This window comes from Pogonomyrmex barbatus, unplaced genomic scaffold, assembly GCF_055798465.1.
Source record: "Pogonomyrmex barbatus isolate J1 unplaced genomic scaffold, ASM5579846v1 scaffold14, whole genome shotgun sequence".
Classification (NCBI taxonomy): Eukaryota; Metazoa; Arthropoda; class Insecta; order Hymenoptera; family Formicidae; genus Pogonomyrmex; species Pogonomyrmex barbatus.
The window spans coordinates 4,979,685-5,002,089 of NW_028297110.1; the positions used below are offsets into that span (position 1 = coordinate 4,979,685).

At 34.3% G+C, this 22,405-nt stretch overlaps 1 protein-coding gene and 1 long non-coding RNA gene across 6 annotated transcripts in view; one reads left to right on the plus strand and one right to left on the minus strand.

Annotated features, from left to right (window-relative positions):
- The window catches only part of per (period circadian regulator), a 30,758-nt gene that overhangs the window by 1,679 nt on the left and 6,674 nt on the right, over positions 1-22,405 (plus strand). For 2 of the 5 annotated variants that reach the window (XM_089073072.1, XM_089073070.1), the window contains exons 2-11: positions 4,065-4,151; positions 8,716-8,903; positions 12,526-12,656; positions 13,805-14,003; positions 14,323-14,535; positions 16,594-16,778; positions 17,079-17,363; positions 17,856-18,008; positions 21,295-21,514; positions 21,823-22,211. In XM_089073072.1, the coding sequence (XP_088929198.1) occupies positions 4,065-4,151; positions 8,716-8,903; positions 12,526-12,656; positions 13,805-14,003; positions 14,323-14,535; positions 16,594-16,778; positions 17,079-17,363; positions 17,856-18,008; positions 21,295-21,514; positions 21,823-22,211 (2,050 nt within the window). The remainder of the gene's footprint in view (positions 1-4,064; positions 4,152-8,715; positions 8,904-12,525; positions 12,657-13,804; positions 14,004-14,322; positions 14,536-16,593; positions 16,779-17,078; positions 17,364-17,855; positions 18,009-21,294; positions 21,515-21,822; positions 22,212-22,405) is intronic. The other 3 variants (XM_089073071.1, XM_089073074.1, XM_089073073.1) reach the window with 3 other exon arrangements.
- Positions 3,610-4,058, minus strand: LOC148937395 (uncharacterized). The gene is made up of 2 exons (XR_016138410.1): positions 3,945-4,058; positions 3,610-3,868 (listed from the first exon to the last, which is right to left on the minus strand). It is a non-coding gene; the product is annotated as an uncharacterized LOC148937395 (long non-coding RNA).

Below are 22,405 nucleotides of genomic sequence, written 5' to 3' on the forward strand. Positions count from 1 at the left end.
GACAGAAACTCGTACACGGTACGGTTAAGGCTAACCGGTTTTCCAGGACGTAGGTATGTGTATATTCGTGTGTGCCGGTTGCATTTCCACGTCCTTTAGTTAACACGGCTGCAAACGCGGTTGCGAAAACGGGTCGAACGGAAAGGAGATGTTGGCCAAGTCTCGATCTCTCGGCCACGTGACTGCAACGCGGTCGTATCGCGAAACTAATGCAAATTAGAAAGCAGCAGGCCGCACGCCCGAAAATTACACAGAAATTCTCAAATCGTCCCTTTTCTCCCTTCGCAAGAAATATTCCTTATCTTTACACGAAGTGATTCTACGAGTTCGTCAATTTGTGGACGGCAACGTGGAAATTCCGCGAAGAATCAGGCGACGATTTTTTAGTATATCGAAAATGTTAAAGTTTTTAAACAAGCTACGAATTTTTGCAAACTCTTAGAATTCAGAGATAATAAACGGGAATAAGGAATAAGGATTTATAAATATACAGAATTAAAAAAAACCAAAAATTATTTTCGATCAATGAAAGACCACCATGATGTTCGTCGTTTGTTTGATTAAAGCATTAACTTTCAATATGTCAAAATTAATTTTCTATTTCTAATTCTTTAGAACTTCTTGTTGTATCTGAACTTTAGTTAATCTTTCCAAAAGATTATTATTTGAAATAAAAAAGAGGGCTAAAAGCCACTCAATTTAGTCGAACTTCTACGCTGATTTATCCATCACTTTACGCGCATCTCTCTGTCCCGCGAGATTGCTATACATCTTGATATTGCAGTCACAGTCGGTCAATTATTTCCGGATCGATCGAGAATGCCACGGGGGTTAACGTCGGAAATAAAATCCCAGAATAATTGCGCGATTTCAATAGCACGAACATTTTATCTCGGAATTCGCGTGGGCGTCATAAATCGATTCTCTCCATATCATATGCGTGCGATGTATATATATATATATATATATATATATATATATATATATATATATATGCAGCAGACAAATAATCTCCGGCACGTGCGCACACCATAAACAAATCGGCTTCACAGATTGTGGCACGCAGGATGCTGTAACGTGACATTTCGCTGAAACATCTATTTCCGTGCTTTTACAGATCTATACTAATAATTGGCGCACCCTTGTATGGAGAGACATGTTTTTATTATTATACGTCCATTATACGTCCGCTATTAATCCAATAATAATTAACGAAAGCTAGATGAAGTTTTCGCGTTTGCACAAGTTGATATGAAGGCAAAAAACGAGATATTTTTTTTTATCTTGATTTGAAGAAAAAAACAAGAGGGAACTTTAAATAAATTATTTTTAATAGGAGTACAATTAATAAGGATTACTAAGAAACAAATATAAATTTCATTAAAACTTTTAGCAAAATGGCTAGAAGTATACTGAGTGACTATTAAACGTTGTTAGACGACTTGTAATTCTGCGAAATTCTGGATTGTTATTACATATTGAATTTTAGCAGAAACGAGAAAAATTCGGCATATATTCGGTATATTAATTTGCCCCAAATTACTCAAGTAGTAAGTTACTTAATATTCAAGTACTTGATTGTTTTTGTAACAATTGGGGGAGGGCGATCTACCCATTTGGAAACAACAAAGGGGTTACTATTTTATTTTGTCATAATACGAACGAAGTCTTGAAAATAATTGGCGAACGGAATCGATAAGCGTCGTTTGGTGATGGTGGTGGTGGTCGTCGTCGTCGTCCTCGGGAGTAGTCACGGGGCCGCGAACGTGAAGCGGCGCTTTCTTATGCAATAATCTTTTTACCACCGAACAAATGCGGCCGGTCGGTCGATCGGCGACAGCCGGCGAATAATGGGGACAGTGAAAGGCCCAATGAGGGAAACAGAGAGAGAGAGAAGGAGAGAGGCCGCGAGTAAGGGCCGAACGTCACGTTTGCCGAACATGTGATCGAGAGGCTTTTTTCTCGCGATCGGTTCGTCATGATTTCGAATCGCGTGACCGACTTAATTTATCCACATGTATTTATTGCATGTTCCCTTTTAATTACACGAACCAAAATAATGCGCGCTAAACGTACGTCTCTTCCTGAGTTATTAATATCCGATGATACTACAGTATTTTAATTAAATCTGCGTCATATCTTTGTTTATATATACTGATTATTTATAGGAGTACGATTGCGATTACGTTATACTCATCATCATACTATGCATTTTATGTTGTTGCAGAATAATTATATGTTTGTGCTCTACAGTATGATATATTCGTGACTTTTTTAAACGAATTTTTTATTAGATTTTATTAGATTTTAAAAATTGTGTAAGCAAGTGTTACATCGCGATCGAATTATCATTGATCGCTTTAGAATTGCACCAAAGTTTTAGTTGCATTTCTTACAATTTATTTACTTGAAGCATCTTTATAAAGTGCATACTTACATTCCTCTCCTTTTCCTCTCTCTATTTTTCATATACTTTTTCGCTTTCTCGCACTCTCGTTGCTCTGGTTATATAATTTAATGATATAATTCTTACATTTTTCTTGATTATAAATTTCATGTTTTTTTATTTTATCATGTGTATATGAGCAAATCAAATCCAGTCTTGCTTGCATAGCTTGTACCATTGCTGATCGCGGATACATTACATTAATTTACGAAAAAGTACTTTTTTTTAATCATTTATTTCTATCAAAGTGCTTCTTATAGATTTTGGATATTAAAAATGCCACAAGCCAAATTTTTCCAACATATTAAGTTTCTAAAATGATTAAAGTTTAATATAAAAAGTTAAAGTTTAATAAAAAAAGACTTTTTTGCGATATTCAAAGATTTTTCTTATAAAGGAGATTAAAAGTATCTCGAAATTTTAATTAAAAAAACCTTCTTTATAAAAAAAATCTTTAAATATCGCAAAATGCCATTTTTTGCATGTTAAACTTCAATTACTTTGAAAACTTAACGTATTGGGGAAATTTATGGGCTTATAGTTTTTAGCATATATACTGTTTTTAGCATCCAAAAATCTATCAAAGCATCTTGGTTCCATCTGGTTCCAAATAACTTTTTGCTGTGGACTAGTGTTATTTATGTGCTGGGACATTCATAACGCTATGCGTACTTGGTATAGATCAAAGGATCAGTGTAAACTAGGTCGCTTTCCCGAATGGCCGAGGCCGTTGCGAGATTACTGTGTCGCGTTTTGCAATCGTTTCGCACGTTGCACGCGCACGTTGCACGCGATCAAGCGCAACGAGAGGAATCTCGATCAGAACTCCTGTCCACTAATCGCTGATCTTAACTCAATTAGTTTGTGAAATTGTCACAACAACATTATATAAACAAACGCAGATTATTATCCAACATTTTATCACGAGGATGTCGCAAAATCGATACTTTGCAATAACTCCCCCCTCGGCCGAAAATAAAAATCGGAAAGTGCAGTGTAAGATGAGAATAACAGAAGTGTAAACGAAATTTCTAGGTTTTCATAATAAATTGAAACATCGGAACGTAAGAAAAAAGTTTATTTCTCTCTCTCTCAAGAATTCTACTTCTTGTTTCAATTTATCTACGCTTCTTAGAAACGTCGTTCACGTTTTCTATTATGCTACCCTTACGTTTCTTTATTTTTATTAGAACTCGAATGTGAAACTTACATATTTTTTTCTGACGGGCAACATTTGCATAAGCAACAATTTTAACACTTTTATTCTTATTTTAATTCGATCGATATCTATCCTTTGCTATTATTGCAAATCTTTTGCTTAAAATAAAGCGACCATGATTAGTGCCACTAGAAATACCAGGCCGAGGTCGGACTCGGAGATTCAGTAGTTTATCCGATTTTACGTCAGACGTTTCATATTAACTGAAAAGTAGCGCGGAACGAAATTTCACATATAATAAAATTACCTATGAATTAAATTACAAAATGTATTTATTACACATCGATGCGTAGAAAATACCAGGCCAGAAAATTTTACTTGCGTTATCTAGCGTAGAGGATAAAGATCATCGGATATTATTTTAAGAACGATTTTAATTCTCGTAATTATCTGTTGCAGTAGCGGTAGCTCAAACTCAAACTCGAGGAGTAATCGTTCCGAAAGCAGCGGCTACTATGGCAGACGTCCTTCGACCTTCGGATCCAGGTAATTCCATCCATTGTGATTGATTGATGAAGTTTTTGAAATAATCGAGGCAACTTGTCAAATTTGCGATGTAATTTTGCTAAATAAGACAAATTTTGCTTTATAAGACAAATTATCCGGATTTCTAACGTAGATTCCGCCTAAGGCACAATCTAAAAAAAATCATCGAAATCAAAAATATGAAAATAAACGATGCGAATTGTTGCTATATAATTTAGACGTTAGATTGATCTGCCATTAATTTTATAATATGTGGGATCGAGTGAACAGATCGTGCAAACGTGACACGGAGCTATTTAATAGCGTGGAGGCTACTTTGAGCGTCGCGGCACACGCGGATTTGCTGTTGAATAACGTCCCTTGGCAATTTAATCGATCGGGTTGCAAATAGCTGAATGTATTCCGAAGCTGGCTTCAGAAGCGCAGAAATTACCATCGCGAGATTTCTCCGAGCTGTGAGAATCCATGATATCGACAACAAACGAGAAACGCGACGAAGATCAATGCAGAAAAATTGTTCTTTTAAATTGATTATCTCGGAAAAAGCTTGCAGCTTTTCAGACCGATATATATTCCAATGAATAATCTCGAGGAAGTTAATAATTTGACATATGAATATTTCTTATTCGGAAACGTTATCATTGTGAATGTTATTATTTTATTATCCCGACGCAGGTAATTCGAAGTCGAAATGTATGTTGTACCACAAATTTTCAAATTTTAATAACTGAATTTATTTCATTTAGTTGGAAAATTAATATTCATTTCTATCAATTTAGATGGATTTTAACTTATGTTGTATTGTTTTTTCTAGGAAAAGTTTTTTCTTAAAAAAAGATAAAGAGTAAATTAAAATATTAGTGTTTGTAGATATTGACAGAAATCTTTTGTAACTAAATTCTTCTTGCAAAGAGATTGATTCTATGTATTTTAAAGAGAAACTTCTAGTCAAAAGCATTTCCTGTTATGAAAAAAGAATATTTGCTTTATTTGCTAGTATTCTCTTCTAGCATAATTTTTTCATAGTTATTAGTTTAATATCCTAGACGAGTCCGATCCTCACGTTGTTTTTATTTAACGAAGAATGAAGACGATTAAATAACTATGTGAATACTCCAGGATCGACTTTCCCGAAGGAAATGATAGCAATCACGCATGTGCGATTATGCTTTCAAGCATTATCAAGTATTATTGTCTAATCGCGTTGCGTGCATGATGAATAAAATGGCTAAAAGTCGGTTACGAAGTCGAGACCAACGTTGTAAACATCGAAGCACGTGTCGCGCCACGTGCCGCCACTTGTCTAGATATTAGTCAGACTCTCATAATTGTTGCGTAATAGATAAAGAGAAATGAAACATTATAATAAGCGAATATCGATCACAAGATTCCCGGTCGAAGTCGATTGGCTGATTAACTTCTGAAAAAGTTCGACGGAGTGGATCGTTACGCAAATTTTTGCGAGCTTTGCAAAAAGATATCCAAAATGCAATTTTTTAAGAAATAACAAATTTTTATTGAAGCAATTAAAAGCAACTTACAAATGCGTTATATACTTAAACGCGTTATGATGTATAATTCTCTACAATTTTATAATTGCAACTTGGATATCCAAAACGATCATTTCGTCAAATAATCAATCATGTTATACATTGATGAAGATTTTGGAAGAAAATTAGAAAAATACTATTTAGAAGAAAAGTATACCGGTCTATCGTGTCATTAAAAGTACGTTGCAATCACGCGTATTAATTACTGCATCACATTGCAGTGTATTTTTACTTAACGCAATGATGAGAAATAAATATCGTTTATGACATTTTTTTTTTAATAGCTCCAACATGATCAATGATTAAAATTAATCTGCTTCTAAAATTGGCATAATGTTATTCTGAAATTTGTGAAATATGTCTGGATGTTAAAAATAAATAAATAAATATTGTGTGTGTGTGTGTGTGTGTGTGTGTGTGTGTGTGTGTGTGCGCGCGCGCGCGCGCGCACACACACACACACACAATTCAGAATGTGCTTTAAATATGTTCATAATTTGAAAAAATATATAAGCATGATATATTAGGTGATAAATTCCTACCGTTTTTTTGTCTCCAAAATTGATTGTGCAAGTAAGACAGATAAATAAGCAACGTTTCTATTTGCTGCATCAGTTGAATTTATCAACACACACACACACACACACACACACACACACACACACACACACACACACACACACACACACACACACACACACACACACACACACACGTACGTACGTACGTACGTACGTACGTACGTACGTACGTACATATACAATCATAACTAGATTTATTATTAGCTAATGTTCGAGTAACATTGAAACATGTTCAAAATAATTCATTTCTCTATCCAAAGCGCATCCATTGTTCTGAGCTACTTCTGTTTCTCATTGTCTAGTTTCGGGTTGATAATCAACGGTTGCGTTTACGCGATAAGAAAGACAGGCGAAGTCCGGGGATGATTACGAGCGAGAGAATGTACATATATTGTGAATGTACAACAACATTGTTACGTCGTCAAGACGTGTAAAACATACCACGTGAAAATCACTTAGAAGGACAGTTTGGCGAAGGGATAAATTCCGTATTCGTTATTATGCAAATTGTTATATAAATCTTATCAGGGAAATTGGAACATCTTCTTGGAAATGCTTCTATAAAATACGGGTTAGCGTTATATAATGTTATATACTATAAGCGATTTCTCGATTTTATTAACTATTAATAATTTTCCCTTCCCTTTGGAAATTATTGGATTATCTTTTAGCAATTTTCGAGAAATTATTTCCTGGTAGTTTTTTGCAATTCATATAACATAATGTTTGAATTTCCTACTAGTATTGCTATTAATATATGTACTGTCGAATTTTTGAAGTTTCTAAGAGTACAAATTCTATTTAAGTTTCTAAGAGTACAAATTTTATTTTTTATTTTTCATATTATTTTTAATATTGTGATCTACTCAATAGTTTTATTTATATATAATATATATTCTAACATAATTCTAATAACAATTTTATACTCTATATATATATATATATATATATATATATATATAAAACATATTTATTTATATATAATATATTTGCTTATATAATTATTATATATTAAATCTTTGAAACGATTCTAAACAACTGTAATTAATTTTAACAATCAAATTGTAATGCCTATATCATCTCATACGGATAGGATTAATTTTTGTTTACTCCAAACACGAGCGAAAAGAAAAATGCAAAAGACTAGAATCCAATTTTTTTCATATGATTCGCAGGATTCTTTTGCTGTAAGTAATTTTACCGCTTGAATTTAATCGCCAATTAAATTAATCACAGTTTCCATCAAAATCTATCTCAGTCCTTTTCTATTTATGCACAAGAAAGTTCATAAAACGTGTTATCAGGAAGACTTCCGCTTGCAGTTGCGAGACAATTGATGAATCGGTGAATGTAAACTTTCTCTCACTTGTGTAACGCGTAACAGTCACGTTTTACAGATTTGTTATATTAGTACTCTCTTGAAAGAGCTTTCTAGGAGAGAAAGTTATTATCTATATAGACTACAATTGACTAGCGTGAGAATGCAAAGAGTTACGTCAAATTCTTATAAATAAATGACTTTTTTACTTACTGTTATCGAATACAGAACACATTTGTTAAATAATATTGTTCTGTATGATTACACTCAGATGTATTTGCTGAAAATGCTACTGTAACTCTTTCTAATCTGTTATTATGATTACTTGTTGACGTGATGATGTTATTTGGATGTTGCAATTCCGCAAGGACACGTGACAGATTATATCGAAAAAGAATTCCTCAATGTTTCTTGAGGATCCCAGAATCAACGTTTGCGCGCTCTTTCAGTGGAATATTTCTTTTAGTATTTATTTTTAGATGCGCGTGAGCATTCGTTCGCTTATCAGCTTAACAGTGTTCACGTTGACACTCGCTTGTCACATGGCTTGTCACATGGCATGACACGAGAATATTCAAAGCTACATATGCGATCGAACATAGCAGAATAGCAAATGCGACAATCGAATGACCCTTGATTATCAATTGATTATTATCGATCTCTAAATCTATAATATACTAATTATAAATTATTAAATATATTACATTGTTATTAAATGTAAAAATATCATATTATCTATCTAAAAAAAATGAACGATTATTCCACATTTGAAAATTTCGTTATCAAATACAAAAAAAAATTCGCGGAAGTGAAATTTAAACAATATAAAGATCATCTTTCGATGTAATATTTAATTTTATTTAAATTAATTATATATTCACAGATTTATTTTACATAAATTTAATGACAACTGACAATTTTGACTTGCGTTTTGGAGAACAATTCGCGAAAAAAATTGCTGCAGAAGTTGCTCCAAAATGAATCGTCATTGACATTTTGCTAGACAAAAATTTTGAAGACAACGTTTTGAATTAATTTAATGATAAATTGTGAAGATAATGTGACAAAAAAATTATGCAATGTCTGTCTTACTATTTTTTATGCATTATACGTAGCAATGAGGCATTACCACAGCCGATTAGCAAGAAGAAGGATAAGGAGCACAGGAAGAAAAAATCGAAAACGGTGACGGCGTGTAACGCTGCTGAAGCGGAAGTTGACCCAAAAACGGTGAACCCGCTGCCGGAAGTCGCATCATATAACGCCGTTACGCCAGCGAACGTCGTACTTGATAAGAAACCAGGTTGGTTACGATCTGCAAAAAATCGGGAACGAGTGCACGCGAATTGCTCACGGCTCTTGTTTCATCGTACACGAGATAAAAATAATATATGGAACATCCGGTCACATAAACTGAATGAGCGCAAATCTGCGCTCTCGGATCATTTTCTTAGACTATTATTAATTAAAAAAAATCAAGAGACGATCGTTTTATTGATAATATTTAGAATCAAAGTAAAATTGCCATTTTCCCGTTTTCCCTCGGATAATAACGAATATAAATATATATTCGCGGATTCTTTGTCCTCTTTCTTTCTTGGCTAGATCATTAATTTTACACACGCGATGGAATTGATTTGAATTACATTTCCTGTGTTTGTAGGAAGCAAAAGAGAAATTTGATAATATAAGCAAATCGTATAATAAATGTAGTTTCTGCTCACAGAATGTTATTTACTGTCGCTTGTTAAACTAGATCTACGTGAAATGTCTACGAGATCAATATCGCTACGAGAGCTTATCATTCTTCTGTTTGTTTCTCAATAAACTGGATTCATGTACTACTTCTAATCTTCTTCGGGTTTCGCTATCCCATCTAAGGCTTCGAAACGTTCCCCTCACGGTTCTTATCCCTTAGTCCGGATAGTTGGAATAACGATTTACCTCGTCAAATATCCAGTTAAATATCCTAAATATTCAGCAAAGACGCTAATCTGAAAAACAGTCATTCAAGCCAATAAAATATGCGACTTTAGAATTGCAAGACAACAAACTTTTTGCAGGCTACAAATAAAAGTAGTAAAATTTTTGTGGTAAAAAAATTATTTTGTTCGTAATAAAATTAATTATCGTAATAAAAAAAGAATGACTAAAAATTTATGAGCAATCTTCGAGTTTATATACTGCTGATAATTGAAAATTCTTTTTGAAGAAGAGACGTTATGTTTCTCATGTCTCACATCTTAAACTCTTTCACGAGCACATGCGATACGCGAATATGATATCATCATCATTCTTGATTTTGAGAACAACCCTCGATGAAAGACATTCGTCACTAATCAAAGAAAATTGTGATACACGTGGACAAAATTTACTAGGAGGAGGAGGGGGTGTAAAATTTCCATCCAATGTGACACTTAAGGAGATCCTGGACTGACGAGCGAACTCCGACGAAAATGTTTACACATATGCACATCTAAACATAAATACATTTACATAAATACATTACATTACATAAATACATTTATGTATACATATATACTCATATATACATTTTTGTATACACGTGATACATATATGAACAAATTTTTGTATTGCTTTTTTGCATTACATTAGGTATCTAGCTTAATTTTAAAAACTTAATGTTGTTTCTTCTATGTAATCTTCTAGTCTAGCAATATTAGTTTTGTAGATACAGACTGCAAAATTTTTATATAAAGTAAATATTGACGCAACTTGACAACTTTGAACGCCATTTTAAAGTATCAAAAAAGATCTAAATTTAAACAATTTTTCTCGTTTCTGATACGAAATCCATATGCTAGACACGTATTAATGCACAAACTTTAATTGTGGAAAAGGATTTCCACAATTAGAGCTATAAAATTGATAAAAAATGAGAGCAATATAAAAATTACTGCGTTTTATCGGTGATACAGACCAGCATTCCATTAAGCTCATAGGCTATCGAAGTTATTAATTCTTCAGTATTAACAAGTTTGAAACATGGAACGTCACCTGTTGCTCTATTTACATTTGTCCCTTCATTCCCTTAATATATTTATTTATTTTATTTATTAAATATTTAAATATATTTAATAAATATATTTAATTATATTTATTTAAATATTTAGTTATAACAAAAATATAAATATTTTTGGATATTTTGAAATATTATAAAGAGAAGTTAGAGGGGAAATAAATTTCATGATTTTATGATTATTTTATTAAAAAATCGCTTGAAAAAAATATTTTATGTGTATGAAGAATTTTTGAAGAATTCATGCCCAAATATCGCCCATGGAGATGTACGTTTGTATAGATCTTGTAACACGCGTTATATAAACTATTGCGAAACTAATAGATCAATAAGCGAGCGGCATAGCCGCGGTGATGGACATATAATCACATTTACATCGCGGAACTTTCCTTAAAGCGCAGATCTCTGTGATATTTTATTCAGAATACGTTATTCAAGGATGTGTCAGGAGAACACGATTTCAATGGAGAATTCTAAAACTGTTTCTCTCCACATTCATACACAATTAAGACAATTATCAATCTTCCTATTATCACGGCATTACTAGAAACGGATACAAATATTTTCAGCCAGTTAACATTAACCCTCGGGGCACGTATTAATTCGAGATGTAGCAGCCGTGTTACGAAATCTTTTTCATTCTGTGTTGGTCGCGCATTATACCCTATGTTTACGTAAGCCTTTACGTCGCCGTTTATTTAACCCTTTCACTAGCGCAGAATTAAATATAATGTTTTTTAAAAGCTGCCTTTTGTTAATGCAACTTCGCTTTTTAGCGAGTAACAGGATACACCGTACTGGATGTAAGCCACATTAAAAGTATTAATCTTGAAACAATGTAACAATGTTAAAAATAGGAAGACGATAATAACAGTTATTTTATGCGACGGAGATTCATTATAGATTTATTTTGATTTTGTCAAAAAGAGAGTGCGTAATCACGTTATAAAATCATGTTATTGATGATACCGCCGTAATATATTAGTTTTGCTTTCACTTATCGTTAGATCATCATATCACACGGTACGCCTACACGTCTCATGCGCTCGTGAAGAAACTGCAGTGAATGCCTTTCACCGGGAAGCAACGATATGCCCGGAGGTCGTAGCGTATTGCTGTGTAATGGCATTGAACTTTCTGGTAAGCGTGTCATTACACTGGCAGTAACTCGACATGATTTTATGTGAAATTTTATACGAATCACAACGCAGTCGTTATCGCATCATTTTGGACTAAGGGAACGTTGAGCCCCTTTCCTATCCTTGCTTATGTGGCAAACTTATTATTATTTATTATTACTTATTATTATTAACTTATTATACTATTATTTTCGCGATTTTGATACTCAAATCATTTATGTTACTTTATTGTTTTGATTTTGTAATTGAAAACTTGGAAATAGAATCTAAATACGCATGAAAAAAAAATTAATTTTTTAAATGTGCATTTTATTGCATACAGATGAGAACTTCTCTTATGATTAAATTATTCAATCCACAATTCCGTTTTACTTCTTTTTATCTTATTTATTCTTCTTTGTTTGTCTGTTATTCTGAAGCTAAAAAAATAGACTTTTAATGGTGCTCATTTATGATGCAATTTATAAAAATAAATTTAATTCATAAATTTACAATTAAAATAAATCTTGTACATACTATTATTATAACGTGAAATAAATTTATTTTTACACTAGATGGTCTACTTGATACAATTTTATAATAACTACTAAATTGTTATACAACATTATGTACACAAATTTCAATTTGAAAACGTGTTACTATACCACTTCAGTTCGAGCTTCTTGATTCCCTTCCGCTATTATCATCTCTACAATCTGGACAACTCAAGTAACAACGAGAATTTTTTTTTAATGCTTTAATACAAGAAGGAGTAACCACCGTAGAATTGGTGGACGCAACGGATCCTGGCGAGCATAACAGCGACACTATCGCAGATCCAGAAGTAGGACTTGCTTCACGAACGATCCCTCTGGACGATTCTACATCTCAGGCCAATGTTAGTATATGTCTCTAAAAATATAGAGAGAGATACAAAAAACACACACATATGCATGCACACGCACATGTCGAAAGAGGATAAAGATAAAAAAAGAAGTTGAGATTCTTAAAAAACTCTTCGTGCAATCGTAGAAGTAAGATTAATGCATTGCTTCTTGTAAATCGTTCGTGATTTTATCGCGGATTATGGTTGCTATCTTGCATGGTGATTAAAATACTTTGAAAGAAACTTCTCTTACTTTTCTTCTCTTGATCCTTTGAATTGATTTTCATCTTTAGTTGGTATTCATAGTTCTTGTATTTAAATGTTTTAAGTATATACTTAAGATATTTGTAAATCACACACACACACACACACACACACACACACACACACACACACACACACACACACACAACATAGAACCTCTTAAAATATTATTTAAAATAATCTTGAAATAAAAACGGATTATGAATATCGCCCTCTAAAGTCAATGTTTTTTATTTTTTTATTTTTTTTCTTTAGTTTTTGTGTATTATCTTGGTTCATACATTTTCACATAATTCTCTTCTCTCTTTCTCTCTCTCTCTCTCTCTCTCTCTCTCTCTCTCTCTCTTTCACTCACTTACTCACTCTGTGCAGAGAGAAAGTTAACTAATTGCGAGAGTACTCCGTACTATATAACTATTACCGGAACTTCTCTTCGTGAAAGATTTATTGACTTAATGCCTTTCCTTTAACTGTCATGAGAGAAAATGTCCGAGGAGGATAAAGGTCGACTAATGTAATAGGGTAACTTGTGTAAATTAATTATAATCACGGGTGCCATCAACATCTTTTCCTCTACCGATATTTCTCTCACTAATTAATTTTTTAATGCAATCCATGCATGTGATAGAAATACTGACACGACTGACTAAATTCGATGTGAGAAGTTCTTAATTTGCTGATGAATGTGACAGTGTAGCTTTAAACACTTATGATAAGCTTTAATAAAAAGTTCATTAATTTTTATTATTATTTTTTCTATTATTTTCTATTATTTATTTATTTTTTATATAAAAACGGATATACGAGGACCACGTTATCATTCGCATTAAGACTGTTAATGTTAGCGCGGCTGGTCGATTGTTCGCAGCCTCCTAATTTATCGATGTTCTCTGTAGGAAGGATTTTGTGCAGTGATTTCGATGCACGATGGTCTTGTGCTGTACACAACCCCGACGATATGCACCGCCCTCGGTTATCTCAAAGACGCTTGGATTGGTCGGTCCTTCATCGATTATGTACACCCGAAGGATAAAACCATCTTGGCCGATCAGATCACCAGTGGCATCGCCTCGCCGCAAGAGGAGCGGTCCAAAGGTAAATAAAAATGTATCATATTTGATTGAGAAGAAATAATTCATGAAAAATTATTTATTACTCAAATAAATATTTTACTTATAGTGAATGTTTTTTTATGTATTTTTATTCCAAATATTATTACGCGTTTTGTAATTTTTTTTAATAATTAACATTATTTTACTATTGATCACTTTTATAATTATTATTTAAGCATTTTGATCAGTTGATTTATAAATTTCTATTTTTTTTTCCCAATTATCTTTATTTTTAGAAATCAATTTACAAATTTTATTTTGTCGTTACTCAACGACAAACGAGACTCTCATCTCTTTTTCAGGCATCAACGGCAGAAGGGCGAGTCTGTTCTGCGGTCTGCGAAAGTTTACCAGGTGCAACGTGCCGAATGGACATCGTGCGAACGCCAGATCGAACTTGTACCTGCCATTCCACCTGACCCTGTCGTTCCGGGATCGAACGGCCGAGCAACAGCCCAGCAACCGAGCTATGTTCCTCGTAGTTACCGCTCAACCCGTCCATTCCGCATACAAAGGTAGCAATGTTTAAGGTCTTCGACGAGGTCCGACTGGCGAGAGGACTCGATAATTATAGATTGTCGATTTGATTATCACGAAAATTAGTGGCGAACCGGCGATTTAGCACAACATTCTCGATTCTCGAAACAGTTCGCGATTTGCAACCGAGTTACTTCGAGGCAGATCTTCCCAACGCTTTGCTTGCAAATATGATACCCAATCGCTTGAAAATATATTTTCGACGGGAATAAATTGCTATATGATAACAAGTAGCAAACAAAGTGACTCGAATTTGCAAGATATATCGGAAATATGCAAAGAAGGGAATTGTAGGAATGTTTCATATATAGTAATTTTGTTTTTTTAATCCAACTGCCTATATATTTTCGAAATGCATTCTATGTTTTATTTCTTATGCACGAATGATAACGCTTAATCCGCAATAATCAAGCCTTGTCGTTGGTTCGACCTCGTTGACAATACTCACAGAGACGATACTGAGTCGATGGTTTCCATGGAAAACATCTAAAACGAAGGTAACTTACTTCCAATTTTTTAAAGTCGTCTACACGGTGTAATCAATAACGATAATATATACGTTGATATATCGTCCGCCATTCATCTTTGCTGTATTTGTCCCCTAGAGAAATTTCTTATCGATGGATTAATTTTAAGTACTTGAATTAGTAATACGTAATGATTTAATTATATAGAGACTACAGGTATTTTAAAGTCATTTGAATGATTAAATATTCTATTGGAATTTAATATTAATTAATATATTAAAATTCTTCATGTATGTATGTTCATGTATATATTCAAATATAATTCAAAAATTTTTCGATAAAAGATCGAATTCAAGAATTCTTTAGATAAAATATTGAATTAAAAAGATTCTAATATTTCAATACTTAGTGCAGTGGGTTAATCATTGTTAAAAATCTTCTTTGTGTGAAAATAAAATATAATTTTATTATCAAGATTTATGATTATTTAAAAAAAATTTTTGCATGTTTTTTAGTATGTATAAATATAAACTTTATTTATGATGAAATATTCCTTACTTAAAATTAATATTTTGTGATTTATTATTTTTGTTAATATTTATTAACATTAACAAAATTTTTAATTTAGATACAGATTAATTAATTGTTGATAAAAATTAATTGTTGCAGTTTTAACAGGAATATTTAATAGTTATTTTTAATATTTCTAATATTAATATGAATGATTTATTAAGTATTTGAATAATTCAATATAGTACTGCACAAATATTGAAATACTGTATTCTTCTTTAATTCTCAATAATAAATTTCTCTAAAGGTGTCATTTCTTCGCCATTTTTCCGGTTTCCCGTTTTTCGTTTAGTTTGGAGATCACTGTTATTCATTTTATGAGCAATACGTTGCTCAAATTATACTCATCATCTTTCACAAACAGGATATCTACTTCCATATCCGCTTCACTTTTATCAATGTATGGAAAGCTTTCCATCACAATGCGTTTTCTGTGCACAAGCTTCATTAATGAACTAATTTGTATTCGCATCGATGGGTTTTCTGTGTTGTTTAAAAGGATTTTAAGCTTCTTATTAAAGACATTCTTTGAATTTCAGATCTCAAGTCGCAATTTTTGTTCCGTTTTTCGTTTATCTTATAAAATTTATATACAGACACTATAGGATTTGAGTTCTAAAGAAAATTTATGTCTTACGAGAGTTATATATATATATATATATATATATATATATATATTCGGATGCTGTGTACAAAACAAAGTTTCAAAGTTTGCCCGTAATGCGGAAATTTGTGCGACGTTGCTTAACAGGATACGGGAACAACATTGACGAGCCTTTTGAGCATGACTCTTTTAATCACGCGAAGAAATAATTAATTAGCAACTAGTGCGCTAATGCGTTAGCAAATTTCCCCCCTCCCCCCCCGTCCTTTCTCCTCCCGCGTCTTTCGCCTCGTCGCTTGTCGGCGCCTCGATCATCGCAATAATTAAAAATCTCGCTCATTAAGGTAGTAACTCGCGACGAGAGAAAATGACTCCGACCTTGTCGTTATCCGCAGCGCCAGAAGAAACAATAATATCTTCGGTATTCACGACCCGCCACACCGCGACGTGCCACTTATCCCATGTCGATCCCGACGTAGTCCAATACTTCGGCTATCTACCACAGGATATGGTTGGCCGTTCGTTGTTTGACTTCTATCATCCCGAGGATCTACCTTTCATCAAAGACATCTATGAGACTGTGAGCATGAGCCCAACAACACAACAAAAAGAATTTAGGTCCCGATTGCACGCTTGACAAGAGACAAAACTTGAAAGAGATATTGTAGAATGGAAGAGTAAGAGAGAAAGCGAGAGTGAGAGAAGAAGAAAAAGAAGAGAGAGAGAGAGAGAGAGAGAGAGAGCAAGAGAGAATGCGGGAGAGCGAAAGGGAGAGAGATGAATGTTGAAATAATTCCCGTTGTGTTACGTCGTGACTGTAAAAAAAAATTACTCGTAATTTTACCGTCTAACTCGTTTATCGAAATGTGTCGTTGAACAGGTGGTCAGGCTCGAAGGCTCCTCCTTCAGGTCGAAGCCGTACAGATTCGCCGTGCAGAACGGGGGCTGCGTCGTCCTCGAGACCGAGTGGTCGTCCTTTATCAATCCCTGGACGAAAAAACTAGAGTTTGTCGTAGGTCAGCATCGGGTGCTCAAGGGGCCGGTGGACCCGGACATCTTCCGCGTGCCGCGCGACACCGAGTGCGGCTACCTGGCCAGCATCAGCGAGGAGGTGCTGAAGGAGGCCAAGATCATCCAGGGTGAAATACGGGCGCTTCTCGACGAGGTACGATCACCGACGAGAGCGATCGCCATGACACACATCTCACGCACTAATTTCCCCACGTGTCACTCGCGAATTCACTCGCTCGAGACTCGTATTTTTCTGTATCGAGGTGTATCCCTTTGTATTCTGCCAAAGACAAAGCGTGTACGATTCCAATTATAATTTCGAGACGAAAAGGACCGAGCAATACACAATCGCTTAATCTCGATTCCCGATAAAGACGCAATCTTTACTTTTTTTTAATAGTGAATTGTTTTTAATAGCGATGGGACTCGCTTAATACCACCCTGCGAAGTCTATTAACACAGCAAATGGATAGTTAATTGTTCATGTACGTATGAGAGAAAACGCAGTGTATTAACCCTTTATTAACCATTAACAAAAGAGAAAAAAAACAAAAAACGAAATCTTTTCATCACGAGGCGGAGATGAGCCAGCTCATTCCTCAATTTGTTCTCTCTTTTTTTTTTTTTCTATCGTACGTGTGTGCAGAGCATTCAAAGAACGTCAGATATAACCGAGCTCGACGTGTCGAAGCGATGTAAGGATTTAGCGTCCTTCATGGAGAATCTGCTTCAGGAGACAAAAGCACCCGGCGTCGGCAAGGACGGACTGCTCATGGCGGATGAACTCAGGAGCTTTTCGGTGACTATTAGCTACGTTTTAGTATCGCCGAAACACTCTTACGCTAGTTACTACATATGCTATGATGCTCCCTGGTATGCGTGTATATATATATATATATATATATATATATATATATATATATATATATATATGCTATATAACGTTATATCTATATCGTAGAAATACTTACCTATGTAATGTGTAAACAATAACGCAACCGCCACATTTTACTTCACAAATGGTACGACGTGGAAGACGCTGAACTCACATAGTCACCTAATCTCTCATCATCGATACGCTTTTCCGGTAATCTATTCCTCATCAGCTTCCATCAGATTCTGAATACTTTTTTATTTTTAAAATCGATTTTTACGTGATCGAGCGAAAGAGAACAATGTATCGAAAATGTATCGTGGCTTTATGGACAGCTGGAAAAAAGAAGACTCTTCGTGAGAGAGGTTTCTCAACAGTCTGCTCCCGAACATTTTTTTTTTCTTCGCTGATCTGTAACGACAAACGCATGCTGTAAATAGAATTAAAAGGCACAGGAGATTTGAAGTTCTATGGTGACACGCGTCTTCGAGAAGCAATCAGAAATTTTCGCTCGTCGCCTGGCTTCTACGCTGCCGTTCGAATCTGATATACTTGACATGATCGCAATTAGAGTACAATTAGAATTTTAGAATTAGAAATTTTCATTTGGTCTCTATACTGTCGTTTGAATCTAATATCCTTGACATAATCCTTGACTCGCAATTGAAATGCTCAGAACGATGCCTTTGATTTCCCGAAAAGGTTCAATATCTAAAGTAACGAATATCAACTTGCATGCACAATGTCTTCTTCAGCAATATTCAACTGCAAATATTGAAAATGCAAATTCTACAAAAGAATTATCAATAACAATATTTTTTTGGAGGAAAATAATTGAGTAAAAATACAATTTATATTGTGTCTATTTTAATTCAGTTAATTAAATATTATTAATTTTTAAATTAGATAAAAAGAGAAAAATAAAGAGAATAAAAAATTCGAAATTATCTTTTTGTGCCAGCGACATTGTCTATGTAAAGTTTCATCGAGCACCGTCTTGATCGACATGCAACTTTACAATTCTATAAAGCATTTAATAATTTTGTAAAATATTAAAGTTGATTTTTACAGTTATCATTTAATTAATTACTTTTAATTCACTTGTCTAAACTTGTCTAATTTAAACTTTAATTCGCTCGCAAATAAGATTGTGATCAAGACGGATCTCAAGTTATGACCCGCTCGTGATGTCGAAGTCATTCGTGAAAACTTCGCGATCTGCAGAAAGATTCTCGCTGCTTCCGGACGAGCGCGTGATGAAATTTTTTTAGAAGAGTTTTTTTGTGGTGGATCCCGAGGTGAAGGTGAGTAGATGCTCAGAAATTTTCTATTACGCAGAAAATGTCGCATAATGCGAGCAGATACTTGATTGAGAAAAGAAAAAATAAAAGAAAGAGGAACAATCCTCTTCGCCCACTTCGCGGACTTCGCGCACTTCGCTTAATTGATTAAACGTGGCTGTGTGAACAGTAGTTAGCGAATCCTTAATCAAGTCTCTATCGAGCAGTTTTATACATAGACACGGACGGAGGGAAATGAGAAAGTCGGGTAGGGCCGGTGAAGGATAAGCGTCAATTTCAAAACTTTGTAGGCACTGGTTGTGCGGTAAGTCTATCTACTTCTTTTCTCTTTTTCTCATTCTTTTTTTTTATTATTTTTTAATAACGCGACTAAACAGAAAGCAAGGAATCGTAAGGAGCATATCGACACGAGGAACTCAAATATTTCCACCATTACGTCTTCTTCGAACGAGCCAAAAATCACAATCTTCTACATATAACATTCTTTTCTTTATCAGTCTACTTTACTAGGATTCTTGAAATTCTTTTAAATTAATATGAAAATAATACATATATTCCCCCCACTAAGATCATGTCGAAAATGAAGATTTCAAAATTAATAATTATTCTACCTTTGTTTTTCTTCAGGAAATCCTCGGGCGACATTCTTTAAAAATCTTCAGAGATCTCATCGCTTCTGTCTCATGTAATTTTTTTGTGAACAGTTTACCATATTCTCTTCATCGTTTTTATTCTCAAATGTATGTAGCATGACATTTTATGCAGTGATATGTTCTTTTAATTTTTAATATACTTACTCTGAGGAAGATTATTATATATATATATATATATATATACTTTTTTATGTATATATAGAATCTTATATATGTCTTATATATATATATATATGTCTTATATATATATATATATATATATATATATAAAGTATATATCTTATATATATATATATCTTATATATCTTATATATATATAAAACTTAGTCCGATGCATCTTTTCACTTACAAGGTTTTGAAACTAACGAAAGAGAAAAAAATGAAGAAACATTGAATGTGCGAATAATTACAGATGTATAAAAATAGACAGTATTTATTTTTAAATTTTGATCGACTATTTTTTATCGACTATTCTTGTATTTTACCATTATTCAAGAAACCCAAGTTCTCAACCTAAGATTGCAAATTTGAAAGTGTTTTCCGTTTATTTTATTATTATTGCTAATATGTTTTAACACAGTATTTATTTTTAATATAGAATATTTTCAAAGGGTTGAATAAAAGGCAAAACACGAGAAAGATAATGATTAAGGAGGGAAGATACGGAAAGAAATAAACAGAGAACAGAAATTGAAAGCGTATAATTTCACTCGTATTCGATCGTAGAGGCATGCGAAAAATAAATGCAGCGATCGATGTAAAAAAATTTACAATCTTACTGTCTGCAATATAAAAAAAAGATGATACTCGCCGCGATTCTCCATCGACCTCAATCGTGGTTGGAATCAGGAAGAAGGGATAGAAATTTGACGGATCGAAGGAGATTGCGGATGGTGGAGGGTGGGGAGGGGGTGGTTGCTCGATCAAATTTGACTTCTTCTCGTTGTAATTAACACGTATTTATCCGCACTTGCCGCAAGAACTTGCGCCGCAGGCTTGCCAATGGGCGGTCGTAGGTGGTTTGACAGGCAGACGAGGGTCTTTCAGCTTCTACAGCGATACTCTCTCTATCTTTCTCGCTAACCGAGACCAATCTTCACCGTGGCTGCCGGCGCACTCACCCACCGCTCACGCAAAGTGAAAAGAAAGCGCTAATGCAACCACGCAAAAAACACTACTGACCACGATAACGGCATTAAATTGCACACCGATACTCAGTGACAACTCATTTTAAGTTTCTACAATATACTTGTGAAGGGATCACGCAATCCCTTGTTGCAGGAGCACGACAGCGTGATGCTCGGTGAGATCTCGCCCCATCACGAATACTACGATAGCAAATCGTCGACGGAGACGCCGCCAAGTTACAATCAGCTCAATTACAACGAGAACATCGAGCGCTTCTTCAAGAGCAAACCGCCGGTCACCATGTACGCCAGCGACGAGGAGAACGTTAATTCCAGCAATGACGAAGGCGGTAAGCATCGCCTTTGTTATCTTTTTCTTTTTGATATAAAACCGATTTCAGACATGTTTTTCTACTTCAGAGTTATTAACATTTAACACTAGAAGTACCAAGAGGTCATTTTTTTTATCAAAAATGAAATTTAAAAATTTTCCAATTTAAAAATCAGAATGAGAAAATTGATGATGAAAAATTAGAAAATTCGAAAATTATATTTTTAACACGAGAGCAAAAGATATCAATTAAAATAGAAAAGGTGATTATAAGTAGCGGTTTGGTATTTTTTTTTTATCTGAATATGTATATGATCATGCTTGCAGCGAGGAAGTGTATGTCGCCGATAAACGGTAGCGGGGCGAGTGGTAGCGGTAGCGCGGAGAATCTGAGCAGCGGTTCCAACAATCAGACAAGTTCAGCAAGTCGGGGCAATGCATCTAATACCGCCAGCAACAGCAATACCACCGCGACAGAAAGCTTCAAGCTGCCCACGCTGACGGAATCGCTGTTGAATCGTCACAATGAGGATATGGAGAAGCTGATGATGCAGAAGCACCGGGAGCTGCGTTCCAGCATCAAGAACAGCGATAAGCTGAAGGACTCGCGCATCAAGACGGAAAAAGTCAATGGTGCGGATCAGAGCACCCATTATCAGAGTCATGGGGTGAAGAGGAGTGGTAGTCATAGTTTCAAGGAGGGTGACAGCTTCAAGGTATGCCTTACCTGATTTAGAAATCCTAATCGGACAGACTTGATCGGATAATAAAAGTTGTCGCAATTATGATATGTCAGATTAACGATTAATTTTAATGCGTGGATTCAATTTTCAGTTTTAATAAAAATAAAAATGCAAAAGTAAGCATAAAATGCAAAGTAAATATATATAGATGTATATACAAAATGAAT